Source organism: Bolinopsis microptera, chromosome 2 (genome assembly GCF_026151205.1).
Source record: "Bolinopsis microptera isolate Bmic1 chromosome 2, MBARI_Bmic_1.0, whole genome shotgun sequence".
Classification (NCBI taxonomy): Eukaryota; Metazoa; Ctenophora; class Tentaculata; order Lobata; family Bolinopsidae; genus Bolinopsis; species Bolinopsis microptera.
Window position 1 is genome coordinate 14,478,412 of NC_087073.1, and position 14,282 is coordinate 14,492,693.

General features: G+C 37.5%; 2 protein-coding genes across 3 annotated transcripts in view; one reads left to right on the forward strand and one right to left on the reverse strand.

Annotated features, from left to right (window-relative positions):
* The window catches only part of LOC134826226 (FYVE, RhoGEF and PH domain-containing protein 4-like), a 434,713-nt gene that overhangs the window by 132,765 nt on the left and 287,666 nt on the right, over positions 1–14,282 (reverse strand). The window lies entirely within an intron of this gene.
* The window catches only part of LOC134826554 (diacylglycerol lipase-beta-like), a 54,266-nt gene that overhangs the window by 5,607 nt on the left and 34,377 nt on the right, over positions 1–14,282 (forward strand). For both annotated transcript variants that reach the window (XM_063838954.1, XM_063838953.1), the window contains one exon: positions 209–332. In XM_063838954.1, the coding sequence (XP_063695024.1) occupies positions 209–332 (124 nt within the window). The remainder of the gene's footprint in view (positions 1–208; positions 333–14,282) is intronic.

Consider the following 14,282-nt stretch of genomic DNA (forward strand, 5'->3'; position numbering starts at 1 on the left):
AGAATGTGTATCCTCTTTCCCATAATAAGTAAGAAAGTATAAATTCACTGTGTTGTCCGAGATAGTATATCTTTATAGTTCAGGGCTTTAGGGACTAAATACCTGAGTTGGTTTATCCAATCAAATCATTGGTATCACCAGTCTGGTTTATGTTTTAGCTCAGCCTAGTGAAACGATTTCCTCCAATAATATGCACATTTAATTTCAGTTTGTTTGGGAGAAGTTCAACGTCCGCTGGATCCGAGGACATTTGTCACAGCAACCACATAGCTTTAAAGAAGTTGAGCGGATTAGAAGATAACGATATTCTCTACACTCATTTCACCAGTAACGTGAGTTTTATTCTTTTGCGTTATTTAACTTTCTGAACGAAAGTGTGACTGTGAGCGACAAGAAAATTACATTTTTATTGAATTATCCTGAAGGAGCTGTGATGTAGTTAGTAGTACTATTATAGGATGAGCATTTCCCAGTCAGCCACTCTCCTTTTTAGGGGCTACCACACATCCGCTCCTACGCTTGGGGAGCCCCTTCGATGTTACTGTAAAATAAGAACAGTTATTATTTAACCTTGATGTCTATTGTCTAATCCAAAAGACAGATTTAGCTTTAAATGTAGTTAGTTCCAAAACCCGCGGATTTTCACTGAGGAAGATTTACTACGGATAACTCAGCGAAAATACTTAGTTCACGATTAAATAGACGGCTTTTAGACAGTTTAATTGTTCTTTATTAACACTAAGATATTTAAAAGTTGTGACTGAGGACTTGGACAGAGTTCTGAGTCATGCATTTAAAATTTTGAACATTGTTCTCGTTTTTTGCGGTCAAAGTTTAACAAAAAGGAAATTAAGTTTGTCTGTTTTAGTTCAAACGGCCTTTGATCCAATTAATGTTATACAATAATTTAAATCTAATCTCTAGACAGATAGTATTCGGAATTTAAGTGTACAATAGATAAAATTAAATAAGCTCAATTCGCTGACAAAGAGCAGGAAAATCGAGTTCAATTGTGCGATTATTTTCGACCGGATGTGAAAATACAATGCTAGCATTCTTAAAGTAAAGTAAAGTAAAGTAAAATTTATGACATCACATCATCACACATGTCTACAAACTATCATCGCACTGTGTGAAAAAATATATAATAAATATTTCCCCACCAACATTAATTAATTATCAAATACAATATTTAAAAACAATTTCTTGGAGCGATTTTAATGTCTTCTGTAAAAGTCACGTGAGAGTTAAACTCACGCGAGAGTTTAAATGAAGCTTGTTTTACGAATTTAGCGCAATGTTTTCTTCAGTATTAGAGACAGTTTGTTCAGATTTCTTTAATTTCCTCACTAATAAACCGGTTTACTATCGATCTAGCAAATTATTAGGTACCCCAAAAAACCAGCCAATGAGATCAAACACTGTCTTTATAATTGTAACCACTGACCAATAAACTAATAAGGAGGGTAATTCGTAAGTTGTTAAGTCTCAATTAAAACTAATTTCCATAGAAAGCACTTTTAAACAACGTGTTGTCAACAGTAGGCATTGCTACAAAGTAAAAACTTCCTTTTTAATTAGCTCGCGTTTAGTTTTGTTAAACTGAGGTAACCTCAATTTGGTAAACTTTAGTCGTGTTTGACAAAAGCTTAAGTTGGATTGAGTGCAAGGAAAAGGGAGCCGACATCAGGCATTATGGTTTGTTTCGAGAGATGTTTCAGTTTGTGTCTCCTTCAGAAACAATTCCGAGATCTTACCTTTACATTCCTTCTACCGGCTTCTACCTGGACTTATTTATACGCTACCTTTGTAAATATGTTAAATGATAACTTTATTGACTTATCTGTTAACCGAATAGTGTGTGATGTTAAAGTTTGTTGCTGCTTAGTGCGTGTGTATTTCGTTTAAAACTGTAAAACATATCGGTTTTTTAAACGAAATACATATCGGTTCTTAAAAAAGGAAAACTTTGTAAAAAAACAAATGTTTGTCACACCACAGAGAGTTTATCCCCTAATCGTTGTAAAACGTCAGAGAGTACAGGAGAGTTGACACACGGGCCCTATCATTAGCCACCTTACCTACGAGGCTAACTTCAGGAGGTTCAGTATAGAGTGCTTTTTAAACGTGATGTGTAGCATGCATTTCACAACATAGTAACTTGTTAACAGGATTTTAGAACATTATACGCTTATGACTTAAGTTTTCAGGATTTGTTTTTGCTTGTCGTACTACAGTTATCTGATGTTCCTTTGTTGTCCGTGGGGTTTTAAGTTCTCTGTTTTTAGAAAATCCCAGTTAAATAACTAATTTTGGATATCATTCAGAAGCAAGTCATCCTTCCATGTACGAAGTACGAACACGATGTAGATTATTACATTCTATTAACCTGGGATTAGATTCCTGGAAATCCTTAATCTACTGCATTCCATATAAATCAAACCATCTGGAACTTTAATATTTCAATCAAATTACACTACTAAAAGGTCAATGGTATAATAAATACAGGTCTTTGACCACTTGACCAGCCTGCATACCCACATGGAACTCACTGACATATTACTATAATACAACCTGACAAGCTGACATGTTACTAATGTAATGAAATTTAAATATATAATGTATACCATGCAATTAAATAACGGTCCCATACATAACTTAGTTAATAAAATGCAGGTGTTAAAAGTTACAAGATCTGTAAACCCCGCTCCCTCTATTTGCCATTAACTTATTAACTGATCGAATGGTTATTAGTTAATTAGTTAAGTATTTATTTCCACATACCGGAGGCAGGTTGCACAATTATACCCCAATGAGTATTGTCAATAACCGTCAGCAACCATAACACCAGGTAATGTCCTAATGTACCTAATACACAATACCCAATAATCCAGACTGTATAACAACTACCTGTAGAGTCTGTATATCACCAGCTTTACTTCCGGTATATTGTCAGCTAATAGTCTGGTAGTCTCAGAGATAAGATAACGTTTTAGCTACACAATCTGACATGGACTTGAACGGGAACCATTTCTTATCACTCAAAAGTCATACATAGGACTCCTAGGTAATAACTTGTTTTGCACAATATTCCCCCTCATATTATGACATAACGCATCAAATCACCCGACACCTGGTATTGGGCCTCTAATCACCCTAGCTTCCTAACTAATCACCGGGCTCACCTCTAATCACTCACTTTACAATATCACACTCTTCATCACCAGTAAACCCAACACGTCATCTGTCCTGAAGAGCACCAGATGGATAAGAATAACTTCCCCCTTGCCATTAGGAGGTTTGACGCTAGCAACCTGTTTCATGTCTATTTGTTAACCGGAACACCAAGCCGGACTATAAATATAGACTTGACCTTCCCAGTCTGTAGGAAATTGGAATATACGCCCAATGTAATCTGGTCCTATTTTAGATTTGACGGTTACGTTTTGCTGTTAGGTGCCAATTTAGGATAGACCTGGACAACTTGAGACTCTCTCTGACATTCCGCAGCCCGTGACGGTACTTCTGAGTTTTTACCAGAAAGTTAGGACTGTTTCAAAGTTGACATCAGCCCAGCCAACCCCCAAATTAATTAATTGTTCAGCAATTAAACCTGGGTCCGTGTCATTTCGTCTTCTGGTTAGTTTTGTTTAAAACAGACTCACTGTATCTCGACACGCTTAATTTATTTTATACTGTAGTGTTCATTTTAATTTCTAGTGACTTACAGAGAAAAGCTCGAGCGCGTCTGATTAGCTTAAATCATAGATTTCATTATCCCGTTGCCCCAAATAATTTTTCTAGTGCCTGCAATGCTTTTATTTACCATGAATCATTAAATTCGGCTGCACTCTCTATTGGTAAAACATTAACAGTAACTTTAAGAATCTGGCCGACCATTTTAGTAGCAGCGTTAGAAGGAAATGATTCCAGCTACAGTGTGTAATGTGTAATACTAATACGCTAATAGAACGGCTAAGTTGCTTTACTGACAGGAAGCACATGGCCATTGGCCACATGACGTTTATACTTTCTATCTTTGATATTTGTTTTAGAATTTAAGTGCCTCAAATTGACTTTATAATTGGTAAGATCTTAGTTTAAGTATCGATAAGTCGTATAATATTCAAGAGCTGACCGATAATCGTTCTAAGTGAATAGTCATAACCGAACGTGAATAATAATTATCATGCTTTTGTCCTCCTACGGTTGCTCAATCTTTACGAAGTATATTCGTATTTAAATGAGGTTACCACCCTGCCATCATTCAGTAAATCACCTAGTTCGTACATCTTACAGTGTGAGAAATGGAAGATTTCCTGGAATTACCCTTTATTGTTGCGTAGTGGACCTTTGTGAACGACCGTTAACAGATGTTAATGTACCTCTTTATAGGACAGTAAGATTGTGAACTACCGACCTTATAAACTACTGGTACTCCCACTTCAAAGTCAACAGGGTCTCATTAGGGAGGCAGGATTGCAGGAGATAACGAGATCTTGTTATTATAAAATCACAGTGAGAGAACTGAGTTATGTTGATTAGGCGGAATTATTGCAGGAGACAGCTTGGTCTAGTTTCTGTGAATTTCATTTAGACTTGCTGTGTTTATTAGTCTCTCTCTCCTCTCGCCTCTCTCCTCTCGCTTCTCTTTTCTCTTTTCCGCTGTATATTATATAGTGTACCTTGACTCCTGAGTCCTTACTGCGTTGTTTTGATAGACAGTGATGTTTTAGTCCATGACTTATTCATGCGTGGATATAGATGAGTGGGGTTAGTAATATATTTCTGACCATCTGTGTACGTTTTTATGACCATTGGTTGCTGCAGGTGTTATCTAGTTGTTATCTGGCTGCAGGTGTTATCTAGTTAAATCCTCGCAAACCGTCATTATTCAAACCGTCAAGTCAAATTTCTTCATTGTCACTGGTCAGTGGTCATGCGTATCTCGAAGCAAGGAAAATTATAAAATTTCATATCAATCATTTCAATTCGTTGTCTACAAACCAATTTAAAACTTTTAAACTTTACAGAGCTTCATTAAACACCTGCCCATTTAAAATATACTATCCTTATAGTTATAATATGTTATATATATCATATTGTACTGTTCTGTATGTTTTAGATGACCGTGACTTTGCCTATTATAACATGAGCCTCAACTATATTTCAAACCGGCACTTCATGAGGTGTACTGCGCAGTTCCTTTAGCCTAGGAAAAGTAAGCCTCACATCAGAAGGATTATTTTAGTAATTTCGAACAAGGTGGGCCATTTTGTTGCTGTTCAGATAACAAGTAATATGGGTGCCCACAATTAATTTTATCGTCATCGTCTTGATAATGTTTCCAATTTGTCAACTTCATCGAGTGTGTAGTTTGCTACGTAGGGAATTTCCTCTAATTTTTAAGTCGGAAGGTACTGGAATTTAGCTGGGAGGTACTAGACTTCTAGACTACTAGACTGTATTTGAGGGTGTGTCTATTGTTGATTTGATCATATTGTTACAATTCGATGATGATATTGTCTGCAAGGAATTGCTGGTGCCTGATGATATTGTTTAGGAATTGCTGACGATACAGCGTCAGCAATTCATTGTTAATTAAGGAATTGCCAATGATATTGATAAAGAAATTGTTCGTGGTAGTGACATATTGCATTGTCGGTTTGTCGTCACCTCCCAATATTTCCTGATATTGTTCATAAAGATACGCGCTTTATTTCAACATTTCCTATTATATTTTATTTTCCTATTATATGTTATTTTTCTATGATATTTTATTTTCCTATGATATTTTATTTTCCTATGATGAAGCTAGTTAAACCTTGGCTGACTGCCCAATGCCCAATGACTCTGTGCCTCATCAAATTGTAAAACGACTGGACTAAGTAAAGCTGATAAGTTTTAAGTTTCTGTAATTGCCTTATTGCCCATGGTTATCTGTTCTTGCTGTTGTGCCTATAGATTGATAGATTCACTTCATGCATAACAAATTAACAACATGTTAATTTATTTCCCTTAGGCTAACAAGTCTCTTAAACCGCTTAGATACTTTCCCCACCACGTATATAGTAGAAGCTTCCTATTAAATTATTATATCTTTTTCTGCTGTTATTTTAATGTCGTGCTGTGTAAAAAGTTCATAATTATAACTTCTAATGCTTCTTTTGTATAGTTATTTATTGGAATATAATAGTTCAGTAATATAACAGTTTTATGCTAATATTTCCCATAATACATGCGCCATTAATTTTACTTATTCTTCCCATGTGAATTTTAATTGTGCCACTAAATTAACAACTATTTAAGTGCAGCTTTGTGTCTGATAACTAGCTAAGTGGACCTGTCTAACTTAACAAGTCTTTAAATCAACACGTTCAAATACCGTAGTGTCCCCAGATTGCAATAATCGGTAGCTAAAAGAGAGTCTGACATCACCCCTCCAGATAATCAGGGCTGTATTTGCTGCTGGAGGAGTGGAGGTGCTCTCTTAGTCTGTGCTAATGTACCTGTTACCCTATCACGCGATCTTTTATCACGTGATATTGTAACTCTGTCACAGGTGCCCTTAAATCAAGGTAGCGTGCTGTAGTTTTAAAAACTTCAGGATTTACTCGGCTCGAGTGGTGGACCTTGTTCTTTATTGTTCGTTTTATTCCAGAAGGTTTAGAAGCTGCTGGAGTGACCGTGTACTCTTTAAATTAAAATCAGAACATGGGACCTTGTAGTCTGATGGCTTTTTAGGAGCCGGTTGCCCTGCGGTTTATTAAGATATGTTACCGTTTCAATGCATTATTATAATTGCATTAATATTTTAATTGCTGTCCGAAAAATTCGTATCTAATTGTTAAGCTAAGTGGTAATAATTCAACGTTCGACAGTTTAACAGAAATAAGCCGATTTTTCTGAGTTTCTGATTTTTTAAATATCACTTTCTTGCTCATGTCATTGGGATTTTTCATTATAAAATATAATGTAAATCCCAGTGAGCAAGAATGTGATATTATTATATTCAAACGTCAAATAAACTCTTTGTGACTTTTAATATTTAATCCTGGTCATGGTTTAAAATACTGAATTATTCTTCTGTTTATTTGTTCTGGATTAGCACATCCATTCGGCTTGGTGACGGTTTAAAACGACAACAGTTTGTATTCCTCCTCAGCTCTTCTGCGTATGGAGGTATGGGAAATATGTCGTGAGTCGTCGTAACAATATGTAAATCGGCCCTAAAATCATGCAGATCTCTGACAAGTCATTGTCGTCAAGCAGGTAACCACCAGACGTCATTACTCATTTGCTACCGCCTTTCTTTACGTAATACTAGACAAATCATGGCTTCTAGATTCTGATAATGAGGGTTTAGTAATGGCTGGTTCGGAGGAGGAGTTTAGTAATGGATTGTTGTCGGGGTATGACAGAGACAAATTTAACCAAAGGTTATATTATAGGGTGTACCCGAAGAAATAGTCACACAGTTTTAGTAGAATATTAGACGTGTGATGTCACTACTCGTGCATAATCTATTAACTGCGAATACTGAATTATTTATGGTGAGGATAAGTAAGTTATTTTCGTGTTTCTTCATTTGTCTGACTTGAGTTCCAGACTCCAGGACGAACTGGAAAATGTTGCTTCGTCGTAAATTAATCTTTTTCTACCATTCATCCAACAGATAAAACAATTTTACTTTTTAGATCAAAGTTTTTCTCTTTGTAAAAATTATCCCTCTGATGAGTGCTGAGACTGGTAAATTAAGATTTTTTGCTTGTTTCTAAGACCGAAGACCGGCGCGGCAGATCAACGTTCTAATTTTGTTTGATCGTCTTTCCCGATGAGTAAAAATGATCCAACCATAGAATATTCTGTTCTTAACGTGGATACCTAGATGATAATAGTCAGTCCTAACTCCTGTATTTAGCATTTTATTTTTGTTCTACTTAATCCCTTACAATAAGCAATCATTTCCTCTCACGGTTCCATTTACAAGCATTCGATTCTGATTCGTACGTTGTCTCCATCTGTTGTGTTCGTTCCGCTGAATTTATTACACTGAGTATATTAGGACGCAATGAAACTACCGGACCATGATGTATGGGGACTTGCCACCCCATGGCAACATTAAAATATATCGACATTAAAATACATCTCCCGAAAGTTGCGACAAAGCAAGTAATTTCACTGACACGGTTCTAAGAGGTGTAACCCGTTAACTAACCTGTTAACTACACGGCAATATTTGACAACCTACTAGTTGGGTAGGTTTAAAAAGGTGACATGGCACCAGGCACAATCAAACATTTGTGTTTTGTTCACGTTTGTCTTTCACAAATCACAAGATGTCAACAGTTATACAATTACCACATTACCCTCGCCTGACAGAAAAAGGTTTAGTGTCAATGTTGACCAGTGTTTCACAGTGTTTAAAGAGTAACCACCTGCTAAGTTATAAGGTGACGACAGAAAGCCGCCTTCTACTCCAGGAGTCACTGAAGCTTAACTTATTTATAAAGCTTTAGTTCTGTCTTTAAGGATCGACTTGTCTTCTTCTACTCTACTAACAAGTTACTTCTGATGTGTTGTGAGAGGTAGTTTGTAACTATCTACCGATTCTGGGGCTACGATTTAATTTTAAATAAAGCAGGATTTTTCGTATAGATTTAGGATTGTTTGCGATAAATTTAATAGCGAAATTAATTGTTAATTGTTATTACTATTACTATTGCAGTTTATCCAGGTAATGACACTGTTTATCGCGTACACTGATCATCCTTAGTCTTCTAATTGCCATTTCACCATTTAAAATGTTAATAGATTACTGGTCGTTCGTCAATTCCGTTATCATTTGACTTATTCAGTTATAACAAACGTTATATTCATGCTTATTAAACTTGTTGCAAACTCAGAAGATTCTCTGCCACCTATAGCCCCTCTTCTCAAAGCGGGCCCGACTGTTGACATCGTAGGACAACCTTTAAAACCTTTCACGTTAACTATCTTAAAACAATTACTCGTTTCAGGAGAACCAATTTCAAGTTATTTTTAGAGTCGACTGTCGAGTATTCCCGAGATCGTTAGTTAAATTTGTCTTCATTCTCAGTTTTGAGAGAATGGTAAAGTCACACGACGGTGGTTAAATAATGATTAAAGCATTATTTGGAGTTACTAATGACAGGTTTATGGCGTAATTGTTTAAGTTATATTTTCACGCTACGTTACTTTTGATGATTACTCGTGAAATACTGTTTAGTTCCTGTTTTACGGAATGATTATTTAATTATCACGTGTTTGGTATAATGTCCCCATTACATAATGAGATAATCCTTCATTTTCTTCCTTCGTTCTTACTTCGTTAGTTACCGTGACATTTTGGTACTGCATCTGGTAGGCTTGAAGATAACATGTCTCTTATCATTCATTACCACTATCTCTCCTACCCGTGCACCTGTAGTTCTCGACCTTTCTTTCTGAAAGCGGCTGATTTACATGTTACCTTAGTTCATTCTCCTTTGGACGCTCAAGATGCATTTGACTTACAAAGCTCTCACAATTCATCATGCGTAGTATGAGACTACATGTTTTATATGAGTGTTTAATCGGTCATGTTTACAAATCTCTAGTTGCTCTCACTTGAGACTCGCTTAGGAAATACTAGTGTGAGTTTAACTGCGAGTAGTTTAGTTTTCCCATGATAGTACAAAGCATAGACTGAATCCTGCCTCCTACCTGAGGTTACATATTTATCATATTGTTTGGGAGACGAGGTCATTGGTTGCTGGATATTTTGGCGGAGTAGCCCCAAATCTGCTGATTTTGGTCGCAAATTATATTTTGTGGTGACTTTAATTTGGAGACCTCTTAACGTTGTGCAGGTGTTGTCAGGTCAAGCCTTTAATTTTACCAGTTTTGATTTCGGGCTCCGTATGATCTGACCTCTAATTTCTATCGGTCTGGACCAATTATTAACCTGAGCTGTTACCGGATTAATTTAGCTAAAATTAGGCAAGTTTGTGACGTATATTGTAGGTTTAAGATTCCAAGAAGCGCGTCCACAGTCCAATAGGGTTAGTTTTAGTTTTTTGGAAGTCTGGTTTAAATTTGTCCTAATTTAGGCGCTTGTTTGACTGAACCTTTGAGGTGCGAATTAGTTTTTACCAAAATACGTTTGTACTGGTATTCGAAATTGGTTTCATTTTCGTATTTTATTTTGTTGGAGAGAAATGTCACTTTTTCTGAACTTTAATACATATTTTGGATAACATTTTGACCCTTATCGAACCACTTTGCATATTTATGGGCTTTAATATTTTGAATTTGTCTATGAGATTTAGTGTCCGCTTTGTGACAAGTTTGAAGTATTAGTCATTGTGGTTTGATATGCGATGTTAAATTGTAGGTGTGCCCTCTAATGCCATCCTTTAAAAATATCTCATTTCAGTAAACTCATTTCAACCATTACTTGATCACCATTACACATGTTACAATGCAATGTAATGTAAGTAATGCTGATCCATTTAGCCTTGTCTCCCTACTTTTACCTTAAAATATTTGAATGTCATTGAATTGAGTGAAATGTCTAACTCTCGCCCAGTAAAGCACAATGCTCCATTTACTGACCATACTACCATGACATTACTACCACCATTACCCCACTATACAATACTTAATACCCACAATTTCACATCATCTCTCCTGGGCACAAATCACATTACCACACTCCCGTCACTGTGAATTGTATGAGAAACTGAACGAGAATTAGTGACTGTGAAGAGCTTGATTTCTGCTCATCATCACGAGACTTGTATCATTAGTTATTAGGTGTGTAACCAGTACACAGGATTTAGTGGGTAATGTTAGCTAGTGTTAGTGTGTGAGTTTAGAAACTAACATTAACAACATTTTAGTGTGCTGGGTAGCATCTTAGTGAATGAATATGACAACGAAATAAAATTCAACTCTGGGTTAATAATATTATAGATTTTTAAATGTCTCAAAAATTGATCTCACTCCTCTGATAGTTATGGGGTGTGATGCACCATTTTGTCGCTGAAAAAACGTAGTAGATAATAGCATTAGAGAGGAAAGACAATTAAGTTAAGATTGGAAAAAAGTGTTTTTTGATCTTATTGAATCAAATTGTTGAACAGAATTCAGTCGAGTTTCACGGGCCGAGCACTGTTCAGGTATTTGCTCCCTTTCCGAGAAATCCACGATTAATTGCTAGGTAGTACCCATTTGAGAAAGCAGCACTCGCCAGTAGATGAATTATATTGCCAGGGTTTCAGTAGATCGGAGCAATTTCATACTAGATACCTCACAAGTTGATTACAAATTTGATGATATAACTGATATTGTTTTGTTCAGGAACTGCAATTGTTAAATGCTATATAACCGCTTGATCACCACCGTCATGTTCAGCTCCCCAATCTCCTTTTGTCTTGAGTTTGCCCTATTAGCTCCAGTATAATAATAGTATGGACCTCTGATGAGTGGTATACTAGTGACTACCCCTCAGCTTAGTTCCAACTTGTACGTGGGAATCAGATAATCTTCACGCGACCAATTAAAATATCATCGCAAATATTTAGAGTTTGCTCTGTAAACATTGTTATCTGAACACTAAGGATCTAAATCTAGTTAACTGGTAAAAGTTGTTGAAAGTTGTAGCTCTAAGCGGTATTAGAACAAAGCAGTGAACAGCTAATGAGGGTAAATGAGTCAGCAATATTATATTTCTATCATTGTATTGTGATGTAAACGTTGGTAATAGTGATAGAAGGCACTTTCTGCAGTCAGCCAGTCAGCTTGGTATAATTTTGATAATTTTGGTAATTTACACTCGAAACTTATTCTCCTTCCTTGGTTTTATTTACGCTGTATAAAATTGCTCCGCAGTCCACCGGTGTTATTAATTTCAAGAGTCTTAGTTTCTTTATCATCCTAATTACATGCGCTATAAGATTATTTCGCTGTTGGCCCTGATGATTATTATATTGTGTACCTTGTTTCTTAGAGACATCAAAATATATTTTATTATCTATTATACATTATTTCAAGCTACTGGTTACTAAACCCCGTTTTACCTCGGAGTTTGGGGGTAATCTGCGGTAAATCGGGGTTGTTATTGTTCACATTATACATTAGACCGGTTCATTTTACCAAAAGTTGTTCAAATAATTAGAGACTCTATCTTATTAGTTGCTCTATAGGGTCAGGAACAACCAAAAAAATTTTTTGACTCTAGTGTTTCGGATAATGTCGTCATGGGCCACGCCCATTTTTATAGCGTTTCTTATACAGGTAAAATTCTCTAAATCGTCAATTTAGTCATGAAGGAGTATGGAAGGAGTTCTAAATGTGTGCTCCTCTAATATAAACAGCAGAAAATGGTTAACTTTAGTCGAGGTCTCAGGTCTTTACAATGTCGGGAAGTTCCTGCAGGAGTTTGCGCATTGCGCTGAAGCGTGAGATTCACTGCGCCAAAAGCGAAGGTCGTAGAGACATGTTGACACTAATCAGTACTCCCACGCCACGTGTGTTGAAGGGGTGGTCACGTGTGTTGAGGGGTGGTTACGTGTGGTGAGGGGTGGTCACGTGTGTTGAGGGGTGGTCACGTGTGGTGAGGGGTGGTCACGTGTGTTGAGGGGTGGTCACGTGTGTTGCGGGGTGGTCACGTGTGTTGAGGGGTGGTCACGTGTGTTGAGGGGTGGTCACGTGTGTTGAGGGGTGGTCACGTGTGTTGAGGGGTGGTCACGTGTGTTGAGGGGTGGTCACGTGTGTTGAGGGGTGGTCACGTGTGTTGAGGGGTGGTCACGTGTGTTGAGGGGTGGTCACGTGTGTTGAGGGGTGGTCACGTGTGTTGAGGGGTGGTCACGTGTGTTGAGGGGTGGTCACGTGTGTTGCGGGGTGGTCACGTGTGTTGCGGGGTGGTCACGTGTGTTGAGGGGTGGTGAGTATTGCAATTACCCGAGACCTCGTACTAAAATATCCATATTATTACTACAACTATACTAGTAATCTCCATATTATTACTACTACAGGTGTTAAGATATCTCACTTCTTACTACCTTGTACCTTGTATTGGATTAAACTAAGAATTGGATTGAATTCGCGTGTTGTTGTTAATGCAAGATACTCCTCGTAAAATAGGGTTGTGACTTGTGGTCACATTATACCTGGCCAGCATTATAAGTGTTCTCATTGCGTCTCATAAAATATCTTTGGGAACCGGTCACTGCGGCGGAAGTCACTGCGGCGGTGGACGGTACAGCGGAGGACGGTACAGCGGAGGACGGTACGGCGGTAGTTTCCAAAAAGGTTGGACGGTACGGCGGATCACATGACACCCACTTTACTTTGGACAGTACGGCGGTACTACTACTACTAGAAACTGTACCTAAGACAGAACTTACACATTCAACTTGTTTCTAAGTTTTGTTCTAGATTCGCATTATAAGTTTTATTTTTTATTTTCTTTATTTTTGTATAATTCTTGTTAGTTTAGTTGTTCATTTTTTTTATTCAGGGCTTTGCAGACAATGTAAATCGAGAATATTGAGTTGTTGAAAATCAAAAAGTTAAAATCCCACAAATCATTATCAAGAAGTTACAGCAATCAATAGTTCACATAACACTTCTGAGCAGATCCAGGTAAGTCAAGACATCATCTTCGTAATGGGGTTGGAGTGTCCAAGGGTAGTGGAGAACTTCTTGTTCGAGGACTCCACGAAGTTGTTCGTTCTGTTCATGTGGAAGTGGGTCCGATCGTAAGCGTTCCAGGAGAGTGGAGGGAACTTTGCTCGTCCAGTACCAGAGGAGGTGATGAGTCCCTGGATCCATGTCGTCTGGAAGTAGGCTGGGTGACTGACACCAGGGATCCGTTGAGGGTGTAGAGTCGTCCCTTGCATCTGTCGTTCTTCTTCACTCACCTTTAAGCCTGTCGTCCATCCAGAGTCGGCTTTCCATCTTTGGAGTAGCGGAAACCACGGTGTAGAAGGTTCTGACTCTTAGCAGTTCTCCCTCTGACCACCTTCACCGTATCTTCATCGAACATCGTTGTAGCTGTTGTACTCAAGTTGTAGTGTTGCAGTACTGGAGATGGTAGTGCTAATGAGATAATCTCCTCAACTTTGATCCGCTTTATATACTGTTTGCCTCTATCATTATCTACGTTTCACTGAGCAACCTCTCTTCTTCGTGACGTTTTTTTATGCCCTTGTTATTACCCATTGCATCTCGGCGCAGTGATATGAGATCTCACCGTAACAAGCTCATCGTGCACT